The sequence below is a fragment of the Grampus griseus genome, assembly GCF_964374135.1.
Source record: "Grampus griseus genome assembly, chromosome: 8".
NCBI classification, from domain to species: domain Eukaryota; kingdom Metazoa; phylum Chordata; class Mammalia; order Artiodactyla; family Delphinidae; genus Grampus; species Grampus griseus.
In genome coordinates this window covers 9,943,672-9,971,045 of record NC_139002.1, presented here as the reverse complement: position 1 = coordinate 9,971,045, position 27,374 = coordinate 9,943,672, and the positions used below count along the sequence as shown (strand labels likewise).

Genomic DNA, 27,374 nt, shown 5'->3' with positions numbered 1-27,374 from the left:
ACTCAATTTCGTTTCTTTTTATGGCTGAGTAATATTCCATTGTATATATGTGCCACATCTTCTTTATCCATTCCTCTGTCAGTGGACATTTAGGTTGCTTCCATGTCTTGGCTATTGTAAATAGTGTTGCAGTGAACATTGGGGTGCATGTATTTTTTTGAATTATGGTTTTCTCTGGATATATGCCCCAGGTGTTATTTTTGAGAAGACTTTCAGGAAGCCAGAAAAAATGACAGCTGCCTAGATCTGCATCTCCCAATATTTCTGGTGAAAGCAATACAGAAGAATAAGATGAACAAATAAAAATTTGTAAAAACAATATCCACAGCATAATCCAAAGACAAAAATATGTCCAAACTTCAAAATAACTATAAATTAAGAGAGAAAAACTCCAAATCCCAGGAAGCAGTCTCTCTCACTCCTGCTCTAGAGACCTCAAGCTTTTGCAATGAGCAAGAGCAGGTGGAAAAAGCTTAGGAAAGAGAGAAGAGTTGTGATTGTGATGGATCTAATTTGATCCAAAACCATGGTCAGAAAGAGTTAAGTTCACACTAAATGTGAAAAGGAAGAATCTGTCTCGAGAGATGAGAGTGAGATATACAGGAAGGGAAGGGAAAGGATATGCAATTTGAAGTGTCACCTCTTGGTACCTTGAGAGAAGAAAAAAAATGAAATTATAAAAGTACTATGTGTGGAGTAAAGAAATAATAGACACTAATAACAGAGAGGTCAAATACAGAATAAAATTTGTGTTGTAACAGTTTTAAAAATAAAATCTTAAAGACTAGAACACGGAAAAGAAGAAAAATAGGCAAAATCAAGCAAGCAATGAGATTCTTCACTGGGTTGGTCTCTCTCCAGTCCCTTCTTGAGAATGATATTCTCTTGAAATCTCACCCAGAGTTAAGCAGTTGAGGGTGAGATCATTTTCTTGGCATCACTCATGTTTGAAAGATGCATCTCTTTTAACAGAATACTGAAATTAAAAGTACAGGCATTGAGCAGCACATATTGAGTCTTTTCCTTTCTTTTTATTTCCTCTCCTCATTTTGGACTATAAAAGCTCAAAATACCTGTTGGGTAGTCTTGGGTGAAGGGTGATAATGTTGATGCCTGCCACGTGTTGACACTGGAAGTTACAAAAGTAGGTACCTAGATAAGAGCTACTCAATTTCATGTGATCTGAGTATACGGAAAAGGGCGGAGGAGCCCCACAGAACAAGCTAGTCCTATATGGTCTCATGGTAAGCCATTTTCCCCTTGAGTTATACCCCAACTCTTAGTAAGGTCCATTTTGAAATTTCAGCTAAAATAAGATCAAGCAAAGGAGTGATCTTTTCATTGCATGAGTCAGAATAATAAAGGTGGAGATACATATTCATGAGGAACAGAGTAGAGTCTTCTGGTCTACACAAGGAGAAAGTCTGTCTGAGAAAAAAGCCAGGTAGAACCAAGCATATTCAAGTAATTGAAAGAAAGAGACACAACCCTCTGGATTCCTCGGATCCATTCAATTCTGAAGCATAATGCATCCCTGGACTTGCCAGTTAAGTGAACTTTTTTGTTTGTCTCAATATCATTTCACTTACAATGAAAAGTAATTATTTATTATAATGAAAAGGTTTTTAATTAATACATGTCACTACTGTACCTTGTACAAAGTTCTATGATAGTAATTACTCCCTTTTTTCTGTATAGCATTGTAAGAGAAATTAATTTTATATTAAGAAAGATCTGTGTTTAAATCCTGGCTCTGACATTAGTTGTTATGACTTTGGCAAATTTCTTTTTAACATCAGCTTTGGTTTCTTCATATGTAAAACAGAAATACTTTTCTCAGATAATTCTGAAGATTATAAAGGATAAGTTAATGAAAGAGTTTAGTATTGTAGCTAGAGCCAGATATCTATAAATTGTGCTGTTCTCACTTTCTTTTGTTGCTTCTCTAATTAGAATGAGAGAACCAAGGGGCAGGATCTGCATCTTATTCCTTTTTGTATTCAGAGTACCTTACAGCTTAAATCCACCAAGACCATTATTTACTCTAGAGAAAACAGGCTTGTGAAGGAAAAGTAATCAGCATATTTTACTCCTTAGATGTGCAAAGCATTTACATCCTCATAATCATGTAAACACTGAATATTAATGGAACTTTAAAAATTAACTGTACTGGGAAGATGAAGACATTAGGAAGTATATTTGCGGTGGTAGAAGGTGAAAATTGGCTAGATTTAGTTTCCCAGACTTAAAGTCAATTGACAAGACATAATAGTGAAAAATCAAGAAACAACCGCATGTTATTTAGAAATATAAAGACCAAAACAAAAAAAAGAAAAAATAGAAAGAAAGACTTGTTAATAGCAGCATGAATAAAAATAAATAAGATTGACTTCTTGCCCTCTAGGAGTTTACAGTTTAAATGAAGGTACGCATGTAAACTCACTGTATAGAAATGGGAGAAGATAAATGCAGAAGATGCTTCAGCAGCACACAGAGAAGGCACTTTAGGTTCCGGGAGTAGAGACAGGAGAAGAGGTCAGAATAGATGTCCTATCAGAAATGATGACAGAACAAGTCTCGGAGCATGAGTAAGTGGTATCCAAGTGAGAACAAGGGAGAAGGCATTTCAGGCAGATGAAATGGCATGAAGCCAAGAAATCATCAAAATGCATGAGAAGTACTACTAGAGAGTAAAATTCAAGAAGTAGACACATGGGAGAAAAGGCTGTGGACACCAAACTTGGGGAGCAGACCCTAGAAGGCTCTTTCTGAGGAATTTGCATCTGTGTTGAGAGAGAAGCTAAACAAGGGAATACAGCATTTTCACAAGTAATTCCATATAAAATGTATGAAGAATAGATTTCCAGAGAAGATAGATGTGGCAGGCAAAATTCTGAAACATGACCCGCCCCCCAATGTCTTTTCCTCTTGTATAATCCCCTCTTATTTTAATGTGGAAGGAACCATATATATAACGATATATCACTTTAGGGATTATGCATGTTATATGGTACAGTTGACCTTAAATTAGGGAGATTATCAGGGCAGGCCTAATGTAATCACATGAGCATATTAAAACCAGAGAGTTTTTCTCAAGCTAGTGGCAGAAGGGGAAGTCGACAAGATTCAAAGCACAGCAAGGATTCTCCATTTACCGCCAGGTTGAAGACAAGAGGGCCACGTGATGAGGAATGCAGGCAACCTCTAGAAGCTGAGAGTGACCCCCAGCTGACAGCCAGCAAGGGAATGGAGCTCTCAGTTCTACAACTACAGGAACTGAGTTCTTCCAACAACCTGAATGAGTTTGGAAACAGATTCTTCCCCCAGAGCCTCCAGAAGGGAATGCAGCCCTGCCCACATCCTGATTTCGGCCTGGGCAGAGAATCCAGCCATGTGATTCCATACCAGACTTCTAATTTACAGAACTATGACTAATAAGTGGGTGTTCTTTTAAGCCACTAAGTTTATGATAATTTATTACACATCAATAAATTCTTAATGTGAACTGATAGTTGGAGAAGAACATTGAGTCCCAAATGTGCCAATATCAACTTACTAACAAAAGATGTAAACACAGGCTCAGTAATTTCTTCCCTAAGGAGCCTGATCAAACTGTGATCCTAAATGAGGCTCATTTTCCAAGCTTCCAAACAAGCTGCTGAGATCCACAGAGAATAAGATGCGTTCACACTATTAGGCCGCTGATGGTTTGGAGACATAAAGCTGATGCATTTGCCTTGCCCTGAAGACATATGCGAATCTACAGACAGAAGGAATGTTGCCTCCACCTTTGTCAAAACCTCTGTCTCCTTCCGGCCAGTGAAGGGAAAAGAGTACATAAGGCCTGGTAGTAGTGAAGTCTCCAGGTTGAAGGAAGTTGGGTGGCGAGGCTTCTCCGTTCTGATGTTTTCATTCCCACTGCTACAGCAGTGGAGAGATGTGGGAGGCCACCTGCCCTTCTTAAACAATCCATTGTGATTTTGGGGTAAGATTGGTTAAAGGGAATGGGTGGGAGGAAGGCAGGATCGTAGGGGACACTCTCAGTACTTTTGCTAAGCCTGGTGCTGAGTTTCTGAAAGGTAGGAGGAAGAGAATAGGTTGAGCAGTGGGCACAGTGGGGATCACAGTGACCTCACTGTCCCAAGCTTCAGGAATTTCCATCGCAAGGAGTCCCGGGTACCACTCTGGACTCCTTTCCTCTCTTGCTGTATGGCCTTGGCCAGCCTACTCATCTCTTCAAGATATTTTTCCTTATCTCTCAGATGTGGACATCACTTTGGACCCCTGCTGAAAGACTTTATCCTGGATCGTGTCAGCCCAAGGGAGGTGAGGAGTTGCAGCTGAGATTTGAAAACATGGAAGGAAAGGACAGCTGAGAGAAGAAAGTTGAAAGATACGGAGTTGTCACTCTGGCTCTTCTAGAGTGCTGTCCCAGCAGTCACCCTTGAGCCCCCATGGAACAAGTCCTCTGTCTAGAAAGAAAGGATTTCAGTCTCTTCTTGATGTGACATTGTTCTCTCATTTCCTCACAGATCACACCCCTGCCGATAATGTCTGTGGAAAATGGCTCAGTTCATCCTGGTAGGACTTACAGACCAAAGTCAACTCCAGATACCCCTCTTCTTCCTCTTCTTATTGAACTGTATGGTCACTGTGGTAGGGAATTTGAGCTTAATTAATCAGATATGCCTGAACTCTCATCTTCACACTCCCAAGTATTTTTTGGTCTTCAACCTGTCCTTCATAGATCTCTGCCACTCCTTGGTCATTACGCCTAAACTGCTGATGAGCTTTGTGTCAGAGAACATCATCTCCTTTGCAGGGTGCATGACTCTGTTGGGTTTTTCTTTTCTGTTTCTTTGTCCATTCTGAATGCTATGTGTTGACAGCCATGGCCTATGATCGCTGTGTGTCCATCTGTAAGCCCCTTTTGTACACAGTCACCATGTTCCCTCAGGTCTCTTCTTTGCTGATGTTTGGTTCATATGTAATGGTGTTTGCCGGTGCCATGGCCCACACAGGGCACATGGTCCAATTATCCTTTTGTGATTCCAGCATCACCAACCATTACATGTGTGACATCTTCCCCCTCCTCCAGCTGTCCTGCAGCAGCACTGATGCCAGTGAGATGGTGGATTCCATTATTGTGAGCACAGTTATAATAATATGTAGCTTCATTATTTTTGTTTCTTATGGTTTGATCCTCTCCAGTATCCTCCACATCTCATCAGCTCAGGGTTGGTCCAAAGCCCTCAGTACTTGTGGCTCCCACATAATAACTGTTTGCCCTCTTCTATGGTTCTGGGTTGTTTACACATCTCAAGACCTTTTCTGATGGTTCTGTGGGCCAGGGGGAGTTCTTCTCAGTATTTTATACCAATGTAGTCCCCATGTTGAACCTCCTCATCTATAGTCTAAGGAACAAGGATGTCAAACTTGCTCTGAAGAAAACCCTAAAGAGAGTTGCGAACTAAGCAGAACCAGTATTGCTGGGTTGTTGTGTGTGTGTGTGTGTGTGTGTGTGTGAGAGAATGTGTTTCCCCATAATTTTCTTCAGAACAAGGTTTTTGCCTTAGATCCTTTTTTCTGCCTAATCATGCCATTTAAACATGCAAATATTATTGAGTCTCATGATTGTTCTCAGTTCCATGCTTACTCACTGAATGAGCTTTATTCTTAACAGTGGGCTCCAGAGACTCAGCTTGATTCCTACTCCTTTTCACACCACCTCCCACTTTGCTTCTTTCCATGTACTTTTCATACATCAGCATGAATGTGGTCTGATGTGGCCACCCCTCTTTGTTTTCCCTAAAAACAATGTTAATGTAGCCCTTTCTGTTTTTTAACCATTTGAGGAGTTCCTTCTGTGTAAGTTATAAATTTTCTAGAATTTCAGTGCTCTTTTAGTCATGGTTTCTATAGTACTGCATTTCCAAACTCAGCAAAGCTTCAATAGTATCTATGAGATATTTATGCTTAGTTAACAGGGATCACAAGTATTAGCTTATAAGTATGGAATGTGTTAATACCAATTAGGAACTGAGAGAAATGAACCTAGTTACTTTAAATCAATTTAGTCTGACTCGTTGTAATAGCATCAGGGGTATGATGTATATGTATATATACATGTATCAGATATGTACATAATATGTAATGTACATGTACATAATTTTGTTTACATCTCTGCCTAATCAAATAGAATTTGACCACCTAGTGTTTACTCCTTTCTCCTATATGGTTAGACTAGACTCTGGTAAAATAAATATTCATGAAATTAATAGTTTGAACTTGTTTGATACAGATGTTTTCTCTAAAGCAAACTAAAAGTTTTTGTTAGTAAAAACTTCCTTTTTTTCAGAAAATGAGTTTTCTTAAAATTCGTGACCATAAATCTTCAAAACGGTGAAGAGTCTGGTTTGATACAGTAGAAGGAAATGCCATTCTTTTTTCAGTTTGAAGTATAGCCTTCTGCATTTCCGATAAGGCAGGTCTAGTGGTGATGGAATCCCTCAGCTTTTGGGTTTTCCTGGGTCTATTATAACATAGGTATCTTTCAAATTGACTATTTCAGGTAAACAGCACTCCTGTTTGCAAACTAACATGTTCCTCCTGAAGAATTTGGATCCCTTTTGGAAAAAAGAAGAACTGTTTGGCTTGGTTACAAAATAAATTAGGAAAAGCATGCAATTTTACCTTCAGAAACTAAGATAAAATCGGGATTTGTTGTACTACTTATTATATACATGAAATTTAAAACCTGTGATTAATGATATTGAGTGTTCTTTCATGTGTTTGTTGGCAATCTGTATATCTTCTTTGGAGAAGTGACTATTTAGGTCTTCTGCCCATCTTTGGATTGGGTTGTTTGTTTTTTTGTTATTGAGCTGCATGAGCTGCTTGTAAATTTTGGAGATTAATCCTTTGTCAGTTGCTTCATTTGCAAATATTTTCTCCCATTCTGAGGGTTGTCTTTTGGTCTTGTTTATGGTTTCCTTTGCTGTGCAGAAGCTTTTAAGTTTCATTAGGTCCCATTTGTTTATTTTTGTTTTTACTTCCATTACTCTAGGAGGTGGGTCATCTCACACCGGTCAGAATGGCCATCATCAAAAAATCTAGAAACAATAAATGCTGGAGAGGGTGTGGAGAAAAGGGAACACTCTTGCACTGTTGGTGGGAATGTAAATTGATACAGCCACTATGGAGAACTGTATGGAGGTTCCTTAAAAAACTACAAATAAAACTACCATACGACCCATCAGTCCCACTACTGGGCATATACCCTGAGCAAACCATAATTCAAAAAGAGTCATGTACCAATATGTTCATTGCAGCTCTATTTACAATAGCCAGGACATGGAAGCAACCTAAGTCTCCATCAACAGATGAATGGATAAAGAATATGTGGCACATATATACAGTGGAATATTACTCAGCCATAAAAAGAAACAAAATTGAGTTATTTGTAGTGAGTTGGATGGACCTAGAGTCTGTCATACAGAGTGAAGTAAGTCAGAAAGAGAAAAACAAATACCGTGTGCTAACACATATATATGGAATCTAAGAAAAGAAAAAAGTCATGAAGTACCTAGGGGTAAGACAGGAATAAAGACACAGACCTACTAGAGAATGGACTTGAGGATACTGGGAAGGGGAAAGGTAAGCTGTGACAAAGCAAGAGAGTGGCATGGACATATATACACTACCAAACGTAAAATAGATAGCTAGTGGGAAGCAGCCACATAGCGCAGGGAGATCAGCTCGGTGCTTTGTGACCACCTAGAGGGGTGGGATAGGGAGGGTGGGAGGGAGGGAGACGCAAGAGGGAAGAGATATAGGAACATATGTATATGTATAACTGATTCACTTTGTTATAAAGCAGAAACTAACACACCATTGTAAAGCAATTATACTCCAATAAAGATGTTAAAAGAAGACAAAAAAAATAAAATAAAATAAAACCTGTCTCCAAAATGTAACCTATGCATGTGTTGGTAGAAGATAATAAAACCAAGTAAATAAATTAGGTGTGCCTGCAAAGCGGCTGTGGCATTTTTAGAACCCCAAAATGCATCATGGTAGGTAAAATTTTGTTTCTAAGAGTGGCAGCAGAAATATAAGACATATCCCTGCTATTGTGCACAGTCATGCTTGGCTTGAACCGTGGTTAAATTGGATTGCATTTCAGTTTCCTCAGTAGGATTGACAGTTGCCTTGCCCTAAATTTTAGGCTACTAGAATGCTAGGTATCAGATACCACACTGAGAAAACTACCCTTCATCATTGGTATGTTACCTTCAAGTCTTTTCTCTTTACATCTGCAGATATATTTAGGGGGAAATGGGAGTGATATTACACATAAATTTATGCATTCTTTTTCCCAGTTTTACTGAGATAAAACTGACAAATAAAAATTGTATATATTTAAGGTATAAAACATGATTTTATATATATATATATATATACACACACACACACACACACATTGCAAAATGATTACCACAATCAAGCTAGTTAACCCGTCCATCAGCTCACATAGTTACCACTTTGTGTGTGTGTGTGGTGAAAACACTTAAGATCTACTCCCTTAGTAAATTTAAAGTATAAATCCCCAGAACTTATTCCTATCATAATTGAAAGCTTGTACCCTTTGACCAACATCTTTCCATTCCCTACACCCCTTAGCCCCTGGCCACCACCATTCTACTCTTTGCTTCTATGAGTTTGACTTTTTTTAGATTCCACATGTAAGTGAGATCATGCAGTATTTGTCTTTCTGTGTCTGGCTTATTTCACTTAGCACCGTGTTCTCAGGGTCCATCCATGTTGTTGCAAATGGCAGGATTTCCTTCTTTCATGGATGAATAATATTCCAACGTGTGTGTGCGTGTGTGTGTGTGTGTGTATCACATATTCTTTATCCATTCATCCATTGATGGACATTTTGGTTGTTTCCATATCTTGGCTACTGTAAATGATGTTGCAATGAATATAGAATTACAGATATTTCTTCAAAATCTTGATTTCATTTCCTTTGGGTATATACTCAGAAGTGGAATTGCTGGATCATATGGCAGTTCTACTTTTAATTTTTTGAGGAGCCGCCATACTGTTTTCCACAGTGGCTGCACCAATTTACATTCCCACTTAGCAGTGTACAAGGATTCCCTTTTCTCTGCATCCTCACTAACACTTGCTATTGCTTGTCTTTTTGGTAAAAGCCATCTTAACAGGTGTGAGGTGATATCTCATTGTGGTTTTGATTTTCGTTTCCCTGATAATTAGTGATGTTGAGCACTTTTTTGTATACCTGTTGGCCATTTGTATGTCTTCTTTGGAAAAATATCTATTCAGTTCTTTTGTCCATTTTTTAATCAGGTTTTTTTTTTTTTTTTTTTTTTTTTTTGCTGTGGAGTTGTATGAGTCCCTTGTATATTTAAACCCTCATCAGATCTATGGTTTGCAAATATTTTTTTCCCATTCTATAGGATGCCTCTTCATTATATGGATTATGTCCTTTGCTTCTGCTCTCTGTTTTTTGATCCCTTTCTGTCATGAGCATTTTCCTGTGTCAGTAAAGATTTCCTTCTATGAAAACACTGTTCCTGATGCCATGCTCTCTCATGCCTTTTAGACTTCTTACTGATATTTCTTCTTAGGATGGTATTTCCTCTGGAAAGTTTACTTTTACTGCGTTCTTTTACCACCACCACCATCTCTGTCTAGATTTTTCTCCTTTCCTATATGTATATATAGAATTAATAACTCGTTATATAAGGGAAATATGGCTTCTTAGTATTGGGGTCCTTTTTAATTATTTAGTTTTTGAGTCCATAATGCATTCACATGGTTCAAAATTCAAAAGCTACAGAAAGGATATACAATGAAAAGTCTCCCTTACATTCCACATCCCCCCAGTTACCTACTTGTTCTCCCAGGAGGCAGCCAGTCCTATCAGTTACTGTCAGTGCTGTCAGTGACATTTTATTCACATATAATAAAGTTCATATATATTAGCCCACTGATTTTACATAAATGGTAGCATTCTGTGTGCACACTGGTTTAACCTGCTTTTTATCTTATATATATCATTTCTTGAGACACAGCTAGAGAACGAGTAAGACTTAGGATCCAGGAAAGAGTAAATTCAGAAGACTAGTGAAGTCCCAGGATGACAGCTGTGTAGCTAGCCTAAAAGCAACCAGTCCAGACTGGAACAGTGGTTTAGGAGGGTTTTTTCCACTTAACAATACATTTTGGATATTATATCATATATATATATATATATATAAAAAGATAGTCATATATGATATATGTCTTATATATATAAAGATAGTCTTAGTTTTTAGTACACCTACGTAAAATTTTTGTACAAATGTCCACAAAAGTATTTGAACAGTCTCTTTTTGATGGATAACTAGGTTAATCCCAGTTTTTTGTTATTGTGAAAAAAGGTTAAAATTAGTAAACCAGTACATAAATCGTTAGGCATGTGTATAGGTTTTTAGAGTGCATTTATTTAGCCTAAGGATATGTATATATGTAAATTTGATGAATATTGTCCAGTTGCCCTAATAGAACCATTTCTTTGATTCATGTAAGTTTAAATTACCTCTCAGTCCAAATCCACCCTTCTGTACTTTTTTTCATGATACTGGGGCTAAGCCTCTGGAGCTTATATTTCTGCTGTGCCAGCTGGCTTACTATTCGGTTCCACCAGTATTCAATGCCGATGCCAGAAATAAAAAGCATCTTAAAAATATGAAAACAAATTGAAACAGGTTACAGGAAGATGACCTGAATCGTCTTGGCATCGATTTAATCACATGCAAGGAAAAAACAGCAAGTGCTCCACTCCCAAATGTCATATTGGATATTATGTAAATAAACAACTAACCAGAGTTGAAAATATAGGTTCACTCTTTCAGTAGATATGAAAAAAACCAAATGTGTGGGCATGTATCTTGGAGGATAATCTTCCATTCAGTGTCATGTTCATGAGATTGAGTGCCCAACTTCCCACTGGAGAATCCATGTAGGAGAGAAACACCTCCCCCATGTCCCTAGGCTCACAGAAAAGAGGCACATTGACCTAGATGCAGCCAATTGCATACTTCCACCGGAGAAATTAATCTGATGGGAATGATGTGAACAGAGTGAGACAGTTGGGAACCATTTTGGTGGCTGCAGCATGTCCAGGGGCCGTGCCAGTTGTATGGAGCAGGGGTGTGGCGCTGTAGCAAGACTGTTCCTGCTGAATACGCCCTGCTCTTGGCCTCTGGGTTGCCTCGGTTCTGCCTTTTCTCCAAGTATAGCTTTACAGGCTCACACCAAGTGCCTGCATCCCCAGTATTCTTTCTGTAAATTACTAGAGTGATTTGCTTATCAGCATAAATCCTGAGACAGGATTTTCCCCTGCATCCATATATGCCAAATCATGGACAAACTGGCCAAAGATATGTACATGAAAAGTTAAACATTGTGAAAACTGGTTTTAGGGTGTTTTGATTCATGATTAATGATTGAAAGTGGTAGTTTTTGTAACCTCCTCTGTACCTCACTTATCAAAAGAGAAAATTCTAGCTTCCTCCTCTGGCAAGTAATGTCATTATTGACTTTGCCAATAATGAATCCTCTTTCATGTAACATCAACCTCATCTGCTATGATTTTGGGGTTTTGCCTCTAGAAACTGTTAGAGATAAGTTACGTGCAAATTTTCCTTCTATTAAAAAGTATGAGGAAGACAGGATCAAAAAGACTTAGTTCACCTGAATTGTCTAATTTAAGCTACTCTTAAGTCACATTCTCAAGATATTTGATGATAATACCGTGGCACTTTGGTGCCCAGCTAAATTCAGCATAATGTTAATTTAGCTCACTGTGGACTCTAGAACCCACAATATTTATTCAGGATTAAATGTGGAACAGAAGAGAATAAACAAGACAGCAAGTACCAGATAATGCTCGTTGTCTCTCAGCTCCACACTGTTTTCTCCTATGTATTTCCAAGGTTAGAAACCTGTTGCCTACATATCAAAAACACCCCTGACATCTTGATACAATGGCAAATAATTTAAACATGTCCCTTGTCCTGGAAGAACTGAAAGTCTGTGGTGGAATCTGACAAATATTTATACTTACAGTGAGGATAATAGGTACATTTGTATCCAAGCATATAAGATTGATTTAAGAGGCTGGGAGACTTAATGGAGAAAGTAATGTTTCAACGGAGAACAGAAGAAGGATATGAGTTACCTGAACAAAAGTAGAAGTGTGTATTGTCAGGTGAGAAGTGTGGGAGCACAATAGGGAGAGTGAGGAAAATTCAACAAGGAAAAGCATGAAGAAAGGGCCAAAGATGGCAGAGCATGAAGCGCTTCAGGGAGAGCATAAGCATGCAGTGGGATTTATTTGGCAATTACAAATTAGGATTGTAAGGAATTACAACAAAATGTTAACAGCAGTACATTTTGGATGATGTCTAAGGTGTGGCATAGAATTTAGGTTGAGGATCTTCTCAGTCCCCGCAGGGGCTCGAATATAATCAGGTGTCCAAAACTAAGGTTGGGCACCAATGGAAGAAGCTAGGGGAGATTGCAGCAGGCCAAAGAGGATGAAGGCTCGCAGAGATTTAGCATATGCCCACCAAATATTGAGCTTAGGAATAGGGCTGATATCTCTGCTTGATGGGCATAGATACCCATATTGCCCATTTTGGTTACTTTCAGCTCAGAAGGGAATATAGATGAACCAATGGAACACAGACTTCAGAACTTGTGACTGTGTGTTACTGGGGAAGCATAGAAAGACACCTCCCTCTCCAAGGTAACCAGTCTGAGAAATTCTTGCTGTTTTCTACATACCTCTGTTATTTAGAAGTAGAACACTAAATGAATTCACTGCTCTGATCTTTCTTTCAGTGATGACTCTCCTAAATTGCCTGAAGAAATAATTAGGGGTAATACTCATTGATTCATTAATTCAATCATTCTACAAAAAATTTTTGAACACCTATCATAGTAGGTGCTACGTGTGGGATATAATACAGAACAAAACAGAGTTCCCTACATTCATGAACTCACACTATGGTAAGGAATTGTAGTTATGAAATATCCTAGTCTCCTAATTTTTATGATTGAATATCAAACAGAAAGTAGGTCAAAACGTGATTAAGAAAAATCAACCCATGAAGGGAGTAATTTGGTTTCACTCAGAGAAAAATGGCCCCTTTTCGTTTGTGATTAATATTGTTCCTTTTTAAAGGAGAGAAGTTTTTTTGGTATCACCCCATCTTTCCCAAGTATCATCAGAATTACAATTGTAATTAACAGATGAAACGCACCAAATAATTTATTTCATTATGAAAGCTAATGATAATGGGTGTTTGCTAATGAAAATGTTCATGATGGGATTTACTCTGACTCACAGAGTCTCCTAATAACAGTAGAAGAGGAAAAGTAAACTCTTAGCTAAGATCACTGAGAAAACCTGCCTGGAAGATTTTGATCTTCCAGCACCTGTTTCTAAAACTTTCTCTTCTATGTAGGATGGACAGAGTTGGAGGTTAAGACAGAAACCCAATAATGTTAAACTTGTTTAGTTGGCTAAAAGAACACAGATTTGGGGAAAACCTTTATGATCTAGGGCTAGGCCTAGATTTTTAAGACTTGACATCAAAAGCACAGTCTATAAAAGGAAAAATTTGTAAATTTAGACTCACCAAAATTAAATGTTTGGCTCTGTCAAATACCCTGTTAAAAGGATAAAAAGACACAGAGATAGGGAGAAAATATTTGCAAGCATATATCTCACAGACGTATCAAGATTATGTAAAGAACTCTCAAAAACTTAAAAGTAAAAAAAAAGAAACAAGTAGAAAATGAGAAAAAGACATGAGTAGACATTTCACTAAAGAGGACATGCAGGTGGCAAATGAGCACATGAAAAGATGTTCAACATTATCAGGAAAACATAATGAAAACCACAATGAAACAACATTACATATTAGAATGGCTAAAATAAAAGTGACAGCACCAAATGCTGACAATGATATAGAAAAACTGGATCAGTCGTAAATTCCTGGTGAGAATATAAAGTATTATAATCACTCTGGAAAACAGTTTGTTTCTTCTAAAACTGAACACGTGATTACCTCGCAGTTAGAACCTTGGGCATATATCCCAAAGCAAGGAAAACTTGCTTCACACAAAAACGTGGATGAACTATTGATACAGGCAACAACCTAGATGAATTTCAAGGGAATTATGCTGAGTGAAAAGAGTCAATCCCAAAAATGTTACATATTATATCATTCCATTTTTATAGTATTAATTAAATGAAAGAGTAATGCTGGTAGAGAGCAGATTAGTGGCTTAAGGATTAGAGTTTAAGGCTGGGAATGAAGTTTAAGGAGGAAAATGAACATCATAAGTTAAGAACATCACAAGGGATTTTTTTTTTTTTTTTTTTTTTGCGGTACGCGGGCCTCTCACTGTTGTGGCCTCTCCCGTTGCGGAGCACAGGCTCCAGAAATGCAGGCTCACGGGCCCAGCCGCTCCGTGGCATGTGGGATCTTCCTGGACCGGGGCACGAACCCGTGTCCCCTGCATCGGCAGGCGGACTCTCAACCACTGCGCCACCAGGGAAGCCCCACAAGGGATCTTTGTGGTGATAAAACTGTTCTGCATATTGGCTGTGGTATCGAATACACAAGCCTACGTATGTGATAAAAATTGTACAGAATTAAACACACACACAGGGACTTCCCTGATGGTGCAGAGGTTAAGAATCCACCTGTCAATGCAGGGGACATGGGTTCAATCCCTGGTCTGAGAAGATCCCACATGCTGTGGAGCAACTAAGCCCACGCACCACAAATACTGAGCCTGAGCTCTAGAGCCAGCAAGCCACAACTACTGAAGCCTGCATGCCCTAGATACTGTGCTCCGCAACAAGAGAAGCCACCGCAATGAGAAGCCCACGCACCGCAATGAAGAGTAGCCCCCACTCGCTGCAACTGGAGAAAGCCCGCGCACAGCAAGGAAGACGCAACGTAGCCAAACACACACACACACACACACACACACACACACACACACACACACACACACGCATACATGAATGAATAAAAGTAAAACTGGGAGAATCTGAATAAGATCAACGCACTGTATCAGTGTCAATATCCTGGTTGTGCTATTATACTATAGTCTTAGGATGTTACCATTGGGGGAAATTGAATAGAGGATACATGGGATCCCTGCATTATTTTTATAACTGCATGTTAATCTACTATTTAAAAGGTTTAATTTTTTAAAAAAGATAAAAGATATAGGCTTTTATCTCAGAAACAGAGAAATTAAGGCATTTAAGGGAATTTGTAAATTTTATTCTCCTTGAAACTAAAATCTTAGGATATCGCCCATTTAGATTAATTTTATTGTTATCTTGAATTTAACTTGAGATGAACAATATCAATGTAATCAACATTGTATGTACTAGAACAGCTTTCTTAAACTTTAGTGTGTCCTTAGCACAGATTGTTATGGGGCATCCTATGTGCATGTTGCTCCTACCTGAATAAATTTCCCCACTAATAAAGCCACCCAACACACCAAGGGATTCCAAAGATTCAAAATGGGCCCACTAGAAGTGTGTGTTTTTCATCTCACATCAGTACAGGTTGATGAAAATAAAGTTACATTCAAACAACTTAGGCTCAGTATTCAGAATCAAAGAGTTGATAATATATGCCCGATCCCTACATGCTTTTATGACTCATTCTCCTTGTGTGTACGAGGTTGCCCATGCCCAACACGGCCAAAATCCACCTTTCTTCCCTACCCCTTCCACTACTTCTGCATCCAAATAACTTTTTAGTTACTCTTCACCTGGACTATCCTTCCAGAAATTTCTCTTCAATTCTCTCCATTCCCCAAAGCATCCATACTCTTCCTTTCCAGGGAAGATTTCTACCAGCTTTACAGCAACGAAAGCGTCATACAATCCTGAACATAAAGGAGAAAGGAAGACCAAGGCTTCAAAATACTCAGTTTCTGGGCTGCTTCAAGATTTAGGAACTCCATCATCTCCATATCACATATCACACATCACATATCACAGTGATTGGTGATATGACTCACTCAAGTGAATCACAGATGTTTTTAATCTGTGATTCACTTGGATTTTTATTATTTAGATTAAGCCTACAATTTCATCTAAAACTCAGTAAAGATTGTGTTATTTACCAAAGCAAGTAAAATCAATACTTATTTAGCAGGAGTTCAGATGAACCCAGAGGAGATTCATAATGTCTGATGAAGTTGTGGATTTCATTCATTCATGGTGAGATGATCTGATTTGGCTCCATATTTATTTGTTGGGATGAATGCTTCATGAGGACTAGAACCATATCTGCATAGCTCAGTGCTGTATCCCCAGTGCCAAATGCAGGGCCCAGTACATTATAGATGCTCATTTAAATGCTTCTTACAGGGATATGTGGAAAAGGATAAAAGCAATGAAAGTGGCCACCATCCAAAGCAGCAGATGTGTGTGGGAGGTGGGAAACGAGGGACCAAGGAAGGGGAATTCTGTGTCAGGGCCTGGTAACAGCCTTGGAGAATGTGGCTGTACTCCCATGGGGTGGTCTCTGAGCTGTGGCAAGAGAGGGCAGCAGGCACATCTGACAGAAACTCAGGGGCAAGAGCAGCTGATCTTCTGCTCTGCAGAGCAGTGTATCCTCCAGTCTTGGGGTACAGGGAAGGTTGCAGAAGGGAGTAGTGTGCTGCCAGTGAGACGACTGGTTCCTGAGCACAACAAGATCTTTCTGGAGATTCCCAGAAATTCTTGAGGAAATTTCACAGGAGTTGAATTCCTGCATTAGCTAGTGGAAGTACAAAAGCAGAAGTGGAAGCAGACAAAAATGATCTATTTTAATGAATCATTAGTAGTTTTTAAATCTTAGAATTAGAGGTCATCTAGTGCAACCACCCCCATCCATGGTGAAATACCTTTTAAGACATTTCTGGCAAATGATCGTTCAGCTTCTTCCCAGTTATTTCTAGTCATGATCACTTGGAAGAAGAGCCATCTCAGATTATAGATATCATGAATCTGACAAGACCCCAGACTCTATTAAATGGGTATAAATCACCTGCAAAACACACAAACCCTTTAAAATGTTGCAAAGCAGTAAAACAATAATTGCTTTTAATTTGCGGAATATTAAGTTCCTGTGGGGAGCAGGATTATAATTTAAAACTTCGTGAGGCTCTTCTTGCCCTCTAGAAATTAATTAACTTGGCGAGGAGACAAATCATCCAATCATATTGCTATTAGAGGACCAGTATGTATAGGATTTTGAAATACCTATATTTGTTCTACAAAAAATTGTGAAATTTTAATTATGATAGTTATAAGCTTCTTAATGTGATTTTTAAATACAAAAAAAGAAAAAGCCAGGTCAGTACAGGAATGGAGACACAACTCAGAAGAGAAACTTTTTAACACTGAACCAAGTAATTATTTAAGCAGCCACCAGGTTGTGCTGGTGACTCAGTGAAGTTGTTTTTAAAAAAAGTGAATTTAGTTTAAAATTTATATTTTGCATATTTTTAGGCCCCTAAATGTATAACCAGAGATTTTACATAACTCATTATATAAAATTTTCAATTCATTGTTAAAACACATAAACTTTAAAAAAAGATGTGTTTTAGAGCAAAATTTAAATTAAGCAGGTTGAATATATTCAATTTGCAAAACTTATTGGATGCTTACTACGTTATGTGGTGAAGAAAGAATGGATGAGACATGGTAATCACAATATAAATAACATACACAAATATAAACTAATTATTCCAATTTAACAAATAAGTTGAATCTAAGCTCCGAGTATTTTTTGTTTTGTTTTGTTTACTGCTCTCTCCCCCAAACCTGGAATGTAGTAGGAATACAATAAAAAGTTGAGTGAAAGAAAGATTTTATAAGTTAGTGATTATATAATGTATATTTATAGACAGTGTCATGAACATAAAATCTAGTTTTAAATGCTCACCAATATAACTTATAATCTAAATTTATTCCTATAAAACAGTGTGTTTAACCATCTTAAAACCATTTGATAAAAATTTAAATTTTACAAATCCCAAGGCTCTGATATATACCTCCAAGGAGTAATTTTATTTGCCATTCTTTAGAATAAGTGGTGTTAAGAAGATAAATTCTTTTAGGTATTCTCACCAGAGTATTTTATATCACTAAATTGCATTATGACATTATTTTTACTTAATTTACTTTCAAATATACAAAATCATGTGACAATAATTTTTTTTTTTAACTATACACAGTGTCCCTAAAGATTCTGACCTATTCCCAGAATGAGGTTGATCCATTCTCCAGTCTCGTTAGAGTTATTGTTGAAAACAAAGCAAGGTTAAGTGTTCCCTTGTAGCTGGCTTTCTTCATCCAGCCCTGGAGACAAACTTTTTAAGAATATGTGCAAGTGTCTATTTTGGACTCTTAAACCAAAGTAAACTATATCTCACTCACAGGGATTTGGGGCACCAACACTGTGTCCATCCTCTCTTTCATGCTGATTTGCAACCATTTCTCCAGATTGTCATGCTCTCTGTTCCTCTCATATTTCTCTATTTCATATTCCTGTTTCTTTACATTCCTTTCTAGAAAGCGATGTGTATTTGTGCAAAAAAGCGTAGGAGTTGGAGTCCAATAAAGTGGAGTTTAAAAATAGGATCTACCACATTCTCGTGACCTTCAGCAAATTCTTAACTCTGGAATTCAGTTTACTCCTCTATAAAAGATGATAGCCAGGAGAATACACATTATTTCTACCTTCTAAGAAGCTACAGGCAAGTGGGAGTTGCATGGAAATGTACAGTCCACTGCTAGGAAATTTCTCTGCCTCATTTCTTTCCTTTTTCAAAGAGGAATAAAAGATCTTCATTTGCACTAGGAGCTGTTTTGCACAGTTAATAAAACAAAGAAACTTCATGCTGCAGATAGCCCTTTGGCCCTTAGCTAAGGACAATATACTGTGGTTTTTGCTCTTAAAATTGTGAAACCCAGAATATTTGTCCAGAACTTGGAAACAGCTAGAAAATAAAAGGAGCTATAAATACAAATGAATAAGACAGTGAAATGTTACATTTTACCTAATATAGCATGAGTTACTCAGGGCCAGGAAAGAAATACGACAAATGAAATGTCTCTGTTAATTTAGTCCGAAGAGGGCAGGCAGTTTGATGAGCATTATATATAGCTAGAAATAAAAGTAACTGGAATAAGTCCAATAGGGTTTTTAGTTCTAGCTGAGAGAGAGAGAGAGAGAGAGAGCGAGAGCAAGAGAGAGAGATCGATCCAAACTTCAAACTGGCTCTATCAAGACCTATTTTATAAGGTGAATTTAATCACAATTGTATGATGAATTGATATCTTCTCAGCATCTATGGAGATGATCATATGATTTTTCTCTTTAGCCCTATTAATAAATAAATTATATTAGTAGATTTCCTAATATTGAACCATCCATGCAGCCTTGTAATAAACCCTACTTAGATATGATGAGCTACTGTTTTTTTCTGCTGCTGAAATATCTGCTAATATTTTATTTAGGATTTTTGTATTGATTTCATAAATGAGGTTGGTCCTTTTTTGTATGCAATCTTGTGGATTTTGGCATCAGTGTTATACTTATCTCATAAAAATAATTTTGGAGTTTTTCTTCTTTTTTTAGGCTTTAGATCAGTTTAAATAGTATTGGAATTATTTGTTCTTTGGTAGAATTCTTCTGTGAAACCATTTGGGACTGGTATATAACTCTTGACAACTTTGTTTTATGGAATTGGACTCTTTAGGTTTTCTACATGTTACAGCATTAGTTTTACTGAATCACATTTTCCTAGAAAATGGACTGTTTCATCCAGGCTTTTTAATTCATTTGAATAGAGCAAAACAAAGTAGTTTGAAGTTTTTTATTTCCTCCATTTCTAATTCTCCCTTATTTCTTAAATTTAGTATTTGTTCCCCTTCCTTTTTTTTCTGAGTTTAGAATAGATAGTAGTTGATCTATTTATTTATTAATTCTACTATTTTCTGTTTTCTAATTCAGTATTTTTTATTTTAACTTTATTAATTCCTACCCTGTGTTTTCATTTTCTTGGTTTTATTATGTTTTTTCCTGATTTATTAAGTGCTTAATTTATTTTCATTGTTCTCTTTATTGATACAGTATTTAAGGTTATATGTTATATTTCTGCTTTAGCAGTACACAAATCCCATGAGTTGTGAAATGTTGCATTTTTATATCCATTTTCTAGATGTTTTGTAATTTTGCAGTTTTCTGTCACGTGTAAGTACCTTTAAAGTTAGTTTTTATTATTTAGATAATAGAGGACTTTTTTCCTTAATTACTTATGTAATTAAGTTTTAGTTTTGTTACACAGTGATCAGCTGACATTGTGCTATTTCTAATATATAACATTTATTGAGGTTTGCTTTTATGACCTAATAGCTATTCAATTTATGTGACTGTCTTGACCTCTTAATAAGAAGATGTGTTTCTAGTTTCTAGGAAACAGAGCTAGACACACACACACACACACACACACACGTACAGATGATTTATATACAGTATATCATGTAAATGATATATATAAATTATATTTTTCTGATTCTTATATTTAGACAGGATTTTCTATGTCTTTTTCTGTTTTTTCAGTAACCTTGTTTTATCATGAACTGAGAAAGGTAACTTAAAGTTTCCTTCCGTTAGTGTGTCTTTGTCTTCTTATAGGTCCTGCTGTTTTACTATTTAGGGCATAGAGAGTCACAACGCTCACATATACATTGTAAAATTTACCCTGTAACATTATAGTTTTCTTGCTTAACAGTTTTGGCCTGACTTCCATTCTAGTTGATACCCATATTATTGATACTTGTTCGTTTGTTCATTTGTTTGCATTTACTTAGTATGTCTTTGGCCACTATTTTATTATCAATCTTTCTGAATCACTTGGTTTTAGATAGGTTTTTTTATGTAACATGGATTTGTCTTTCGCTTTATGGTCCACTCTAATCCTTTTTCAACTAATAAAGAGGTGAGGACTTTTACATTTATTTATATATGTTTGCTTTAGTTCTATCATAGTATTTTATGTTAATACTTCTCATTTTATATTTACATTATTTTACATCACTAACTACGTGATTTGCCTTTCTTCCTCCTTATGTGTGTGAAATTTTGGTTTGTACTTTTGTAATGGTGCATGCTTTTATAATAACTTTATAAAATACCCTTACTGTGTCTATTATCTCTATAATTTAATAATACAACTAATACATTTCCTCTTCTTATCCTCTCTGCTCCCTTTTCTCCACCATCAAGTTTTAGCCAAAAATAATTCTTCCTTAGTGTCTATTTTACACTATTAAATATACTTATTCTTTTATTAATTGTCAGCTTGTAAATACTCTTGTCCCTCTTCCAAGGAGATGTCAAATTGTTCTGAGTAGGCAAATGTCCTAATTCGGATTCTCAGTTTTCAGAAAGTAGTATCAATCAAACCCTCCTCAGCTTATTTATTAATTAGGGCATGTGGTTGTACATATTAATGGAGAAAAAGACAGTTTGAAGTCCTAGTGATCCCGTTAAGTGAAAATCTTGAACTCTTCACCTGTGACTTAGTGAGAATTTAGTGAATATCAGTTGAACCCATAAATGGTTGGGTGAATCTTAAAAGATAAGCAAGTCTTCTTGCTGTTCTGTGAAATTATGGATTTCCTAGCCTAATTTTTCTTGTCATATTTCTCTGTTAGCTGTCAATGAGCCCCGCTGTCCGTGGCCCTATTTAAGTTGCATTTTTAAAATAAATTTATTTATTTATTTATTTATTTATTTATTTTTGGCTGTGTTGGGTCTTCATTGCTGCGTGCAGGCTTTCTCTAGTTGTGGTGAGCAGGGGCTACTCTTCGTTGTGGTACGCGGGCTTCTCATTGCGGTGGCTTCTCTTGTTGCAGAGCACGGGCTCTAGGTACAGAGGCTTCAGTAGTTGTGCTTTGCGGGCTCTAGAGCGCAGGCTCAGTAGTTGTGGTGCACAGGCTCAGTTGCTCCGCGGCATGTGGGATCTTCCCCGACCAGGGCCCAAACCCGTGTCCCCTGCATTGGCAGGCGGATTCTTAACCACTGTGCCACCAGGGAAGCCCTTGAATTGCATTTTTGTGTGCCCTCAGTAACTTTGTTCTTGGTATGGTTCCTAATGGCAGCAGAGTATATGCTACCCAAAATATACCATGCTGGTATAAGGATTTTGAACTGAAGACTATTTAGAAAAAGTAGATATAAGAAAATCTCTCCCTATTTACCTAAAAGCAGCACATAAATGTGTAGAGGTGTTCCTCTCTCTTCTCTACCAGAAGGGACAGAAGTTAGGGACAGAAGTTAATCACTGGAGACAACTCTAGACCCTTCTAAACCCAGAGACCTCACCAGCAGAACCTACATTAAAAAACATTACTAATTAGACCTTATCCTCCATTAGTTTTCCCCATATATTTCCCACAGTTTACTACCCCAGAAGCTCAAAACCCTTTTCCTCTATCTTGTAATTTCTCTACAAATTTATTCTTTGTTAAGATGCTATTTAAGCCCAAGTTCTAACCACCCCTTGGAGTTACTCATCCCTGAATACTCCTGTGTGTATGTACACCACGCATGTTAATACACTTCTGTTTGTTTTTCTCTTGTTAATCTCTCTTTCATCATTCTAATTTTAGGGCCCTAGTCAATGAACCTAAGATGGATAGAGGAAAGTTTATTTTTCTCTCCTACCATTTCTAATAAACACCTACAAATCAAGAGGGAGCGTCTCAAAGCATAAGAAAATAAGAGCTTCAATTACCAGAAGTCCCTTTATACTAAAAAGACAAAGATAACTGTAATGTGAGACATTTAGCAATATTAATAACACTGTCTCTCTCTCTCTCCCTTACACTTGAAACCAAGTATAACTAAGTAAGGAAGCCATAATAGGGATGGAAGGTGCTCACTTCTGAACTGCTCTCTCCTGGCAAGTGGAACCAATTCTGTCCTTTGGTACACGTTGCTGATTGCCTACCCAATAGCCATTTACTCTTTCTTAATTAATAACAAAATCCTAACGTTTCTCCTGGATGGCAGTCTTCTGAAGTTGAATGCCAAGTTTCCAGTCTCCCTTGTAAGTAGGGGTGGCTAGTGAGATGTCAGTGAAAGTCACTCATTGAATAAGCAAAGCACCCTTTGCCCCTTTGTCTTCTTGCTGGTTGGACTGTGGACAAAACCATATGAGGTCTAGCAGCCATATGGAAGCCATGATGCATCCACGAGAATGAAGTCCCTGCTAAGAAGAGAAGAAAGAGAGAGACACTGAGTTCTTGGTGACTCTGCCATATCAGCCCTGGACTCCCTACTTCTAGATGCCTTTTATGTTAGAGAAAAATGGACCTTCATGTGTTTAAGCCACTGCAGTCACACTTATGTTATCAGCAGCTGCAGCATTTAGTAAATGACGGATTTCTTTTATGGAAGTGTGAGGGGAGAGAGGGCGATGTTTGTCGATCTAACACGTGGGCTAAGGCTTAGCACTGAACAGGCATCACTGCCCCACAGCCTAGAGCAGTGCCTTTCACTCCCAAGCTCCACTGGAAAGTTCTTCGCGGACTTGGTGTCTGTCACTTACCTCTGTGTTCTCCTACCTATTTAGAATGTAGGAGAATGTGTAGTTTATTGTAGTTTATCAAGAGTAGTTTATTCTTTTCTATTCTCCAAAACTACGTCACCATCAAATTATTACATAATTCTGTTTGGTATCTGACGATACTTTCATATTTCTAGTTATAACTAATTGTAGGTTATAAACATAGATCCAAACTAGAGTTATGGATTTAGGAGTCAAACATGTGGTTGTTGGAGCCGCAGGAGCTGGAAAGGCGTCCCAGGAAGAGCCAAAAGGAGAAGTAGACCAAAGACTGAACCCAGAGGAATCCTGACTTTAATAATGCTTCCTAGAGAGAAAATTTCACTTGCTGAAAGTCAAAATGTCACGATGTCATGAGGTGACAGAATGTTGCTGTTGTCGCAGAGGGACCCACTTTAGGACATCTGACACAGAGCGTCAAATCATGTTTTTCACTTACTGTAAAGCAGAAGCCCCCAAACCTGTTCCTATTTGTTGACCATTTATGAACCAGCAGTTCCTCAACACCAACCTAGAAGGGTATGCAAGATGACCCGTCCTTAGTTTGTGACAGAGGTGAAGGTCTTCATAATTTATGAAATGTTGTCTTTTATGTGGGAGAAATAAATGGCTCTTACTGGCTATTACAAGAACCAGGAAAAGAGCCTCTGAGTTTTTGTCGTTTCAGATCTTCAGTGACAAAGGGTTCCAAGCCGGTGTCTCATTAAGTCATACTTATGCTTTCACCTCTAGTTACCCCAATGCCAATATGGGATGAATGTAAATAAAGTTATTCTTAGGCTTTAATGAACTTATTTCATAATTATTCCTTTCCACTCACATCCTTATGGTTTTGCTTTGTCCCTTATTTCCACTCATTTATACTAATGGTAATTTTTTCCTTTATGCATATCAAATTATATTTATCCTTATTGTTCCTTATTCTTGACTCTTACTAATATCCCCAGGTCTCCACATGCCTAGACCTAGATAGTCCTCTGGAGGGTAGAGTTCAGCTAAGTCCAGAGGACTGACTAGCAGTGGTTCAGCATGGCATTAACACAATTGCAGGAAGTGAGTTAATATATGTCAGGCACCTTAAACAGTGCCCAGACATAGAGTGCTCAATAAAGGTTAAGTATCATTTTTATCATAATCCAGATATAATCCAAGTATTGGATTTTTCTACCTTCAAAAACGCCCTCCCTTTAGCATATTTTGAGAAAATAAGTTTTATCTCACATCTCCTCCTTAGTCAGTTCCTTGCTGCAGGTGCTTCTCTGTGCTGTTTTCAGCTGTATCTCAGGATGCCTTGCTTCTGGCCATGACCTGGAACACTTGAACTACCTTTCTTCTCAGTACGATGCTGCCACTTCTAACAAGTGTCAGCAGAGAGATAAATGTGAGAAAGGTCTTACATCTCTTGTTTCCTCGTTTCTCATACCAATATACACTACGCAGCTGTCCAATTTTATGGGTGAGTTGGAAAAATATAAGCAAAGCAAAATATATAAACCGAGTACTTTATATGACTCTTCGGTATCCAAAAGTACCAAATACTCTTTACGGATGATCTCATGGACACCCCAAGTTCTAGTCTTTACCCAGAGAGGGTCCCATTCTTCTGACCCCACCATGAGTCTCCATTCTCCCATCTTTCCATGTGGGTTGGTTTGGCCCTAAGTTCACTTTCCTGCCAACACACAGGGAAGTTTATGAGGGTGTACTCCTCAAAATCTGAGCTATCCATTATGGAATAGCAGAATCTTCAACAGAGTAGTACAGAGCAGTCTTTGGCACTCAAAATCAGGATTGCTTCCAAGTCTTCCTGCAAGTGGAAAGTGTAATGTGACTCCTCTTTCTTCCTGATTCTCTAATAGTTAACTATAATACACACACACGTACATACACACAGTCTCAGAGACAGTAATATCTAAATCTATTGTAAATAATAAAAGAATTGTCCTAAATGCCTATAATATGCACAGTATCTCAGGCAGGATAGAGGTAGCAGTTAACATAAGCTTGTAAATCCATGGAATTTCTCCCTTATTCTTTTGCTTTCAGCCTTAGAGCCCAGGGCCCAAGAATTTGGCTCAGTTATAAACTACCTACCCCATGGTTACCAATCCATGGCCTAAGAGTTCTGAAACTTTGGAAAGAAAGATTTTAGGTTTGATTTATCTTTACATTTCAGGCCACGTAGAGAACTCTTAAGTGAGGCGTTCTCTTGTGTGTACATGGATGTATATGAAAGGGATGATTTACAATCTTCCTCGCCAAGCAACCTCTCTAAGTTACCTTACCTATGGCCCAAGGTATATCTACCTTTCGTCTTTGGTCAGCCTGCTCCCATAACTGAAGAAAAAATAAATTCACTCTCCTGGACCTTCATACCACCACCTGCCCCATCTCCCAGCCAGAAAAGTTGCTTGGACAAACCCGTTTAGCCTACCAAGAAAAGGATGGAAGGCATAGAGCCTCATCTTGCTCATCTCTTGGACCTAGTATAGAGTCCAGTAAACGATAGGCACTTAATAGATGCTAAATTGCATGCAGTGAACCAGTATAAACCTCAAAAAGAGTATAAGCAAGGGATGTGCGATTTTTTTAAGTAGAGAGACATCCCCCTTAAGGAAACAAGATTAAAATTCCTACACCTGTATATAAAAAGATTCTTGAGTATGATGCTTACCGGTACATAACTGATACAAACGGAACCATCAGAAGAGCACTCTCTCCAGGGTTTTTCTCAGAGCAACTTTAACATCCTTATTCCTCAAACTGTAGATCAGAGTTACTAAGCATGGGAACCACACTGGGGTAGAAGACTGAGGCAAATTTACTCTGGTCCATAGATCCAGGAAAACAGGTTTTCAAATAGGTGAATGCCCCGACCCAAAGAACAGAGTCACAGCAACGTGGGAGCCACATGTGCTAAAGGCTTTGGACCTGCCCTCAGTGGAAGGAATACGGAGGATACTGGAGAGAATCAAAGCGTGAGATGAATATACTGATAAGGGGATTGTGATGACCACGCCAACAACAATAAAAAACACCAGCTCATTGACGTGGATGCTGGCGCAGGAGAGCTGCAGGAGGGGGAGGACTTCACACAGGTAATGGTCAACGATGTTGGAATCACGGAAGATCAGTCTCAGTATGCTTCTGGTGTGGGCCATGGCCCCAGAAAACCCTATCACATACGAACCAAACATCATCAGAGAACAGACATGAGGCGACATGGTGACCATGTACAGCAGAGGATTGCAGATAGCCACATAGCAATCATAAGCCATCGATACCAACACAAGCACTCAGAATTGACAAAGAAACAGAAGAAAAATAGTTGAGTCATGCATCCCACGTAAGAAATGATGTTTTCTGACACAAAATCGTTCAGCATTTTGGGGGTAAACACACAGGAAAAACAGATCTATAAAAGACAAGTTGAAGAGGAAAAAGTACATAGGAGTGTGAAGGCTAGAATTCAGCCCAGTTAAGGTGATCAAGCCCAAGTTGCCCACCACAGTAAACACATAGATCCCTAAGAACAGTAGGAAGAGGGGAAGCTGCAGCTCTAATTGTTCTGATAATCCCACAAGGATAGACTCAGTCACTGAGGAGCTGTTTCTCAGAGCCATTCTCTT

At 38.0% G+C, this 27,374-nt stretch overlaps 1 protein-coding gene and 1 pseudogene across 2 annotated transcripts; one reads left to right on the top strand and one right to left on the bottom strand.

The window, feature by feature from the left end:
- Positions 1 to 4,563: 4,563 nt before the first annotated feature.
- LOC309825637 (olfactory receptor 8C8-like) lies at positions 4,564 to 5,474 on the top strand (the record flags this gene model as incomplete). The annotated part of the gene is given in 3 exon segments (XM_082659284.1): positions 4,564 to 4,854; positions 4,856 to 5,284; positions 5,286 to 5,474. Coding segments are annotated over 3 exon segments (909 nt in total).
- A 20,973-nt stretch (positions 5,475 to 26,447) lies between these two features.
- LOC309826710 (olfactory receptor 8B4-like) lies at positions 26,448 to 27,374 on the bottom strand (annotated as a pseudogene). The gene has a single exon. The product of its transcript is annotated as an olfactory receptor 8B4-like (transcript).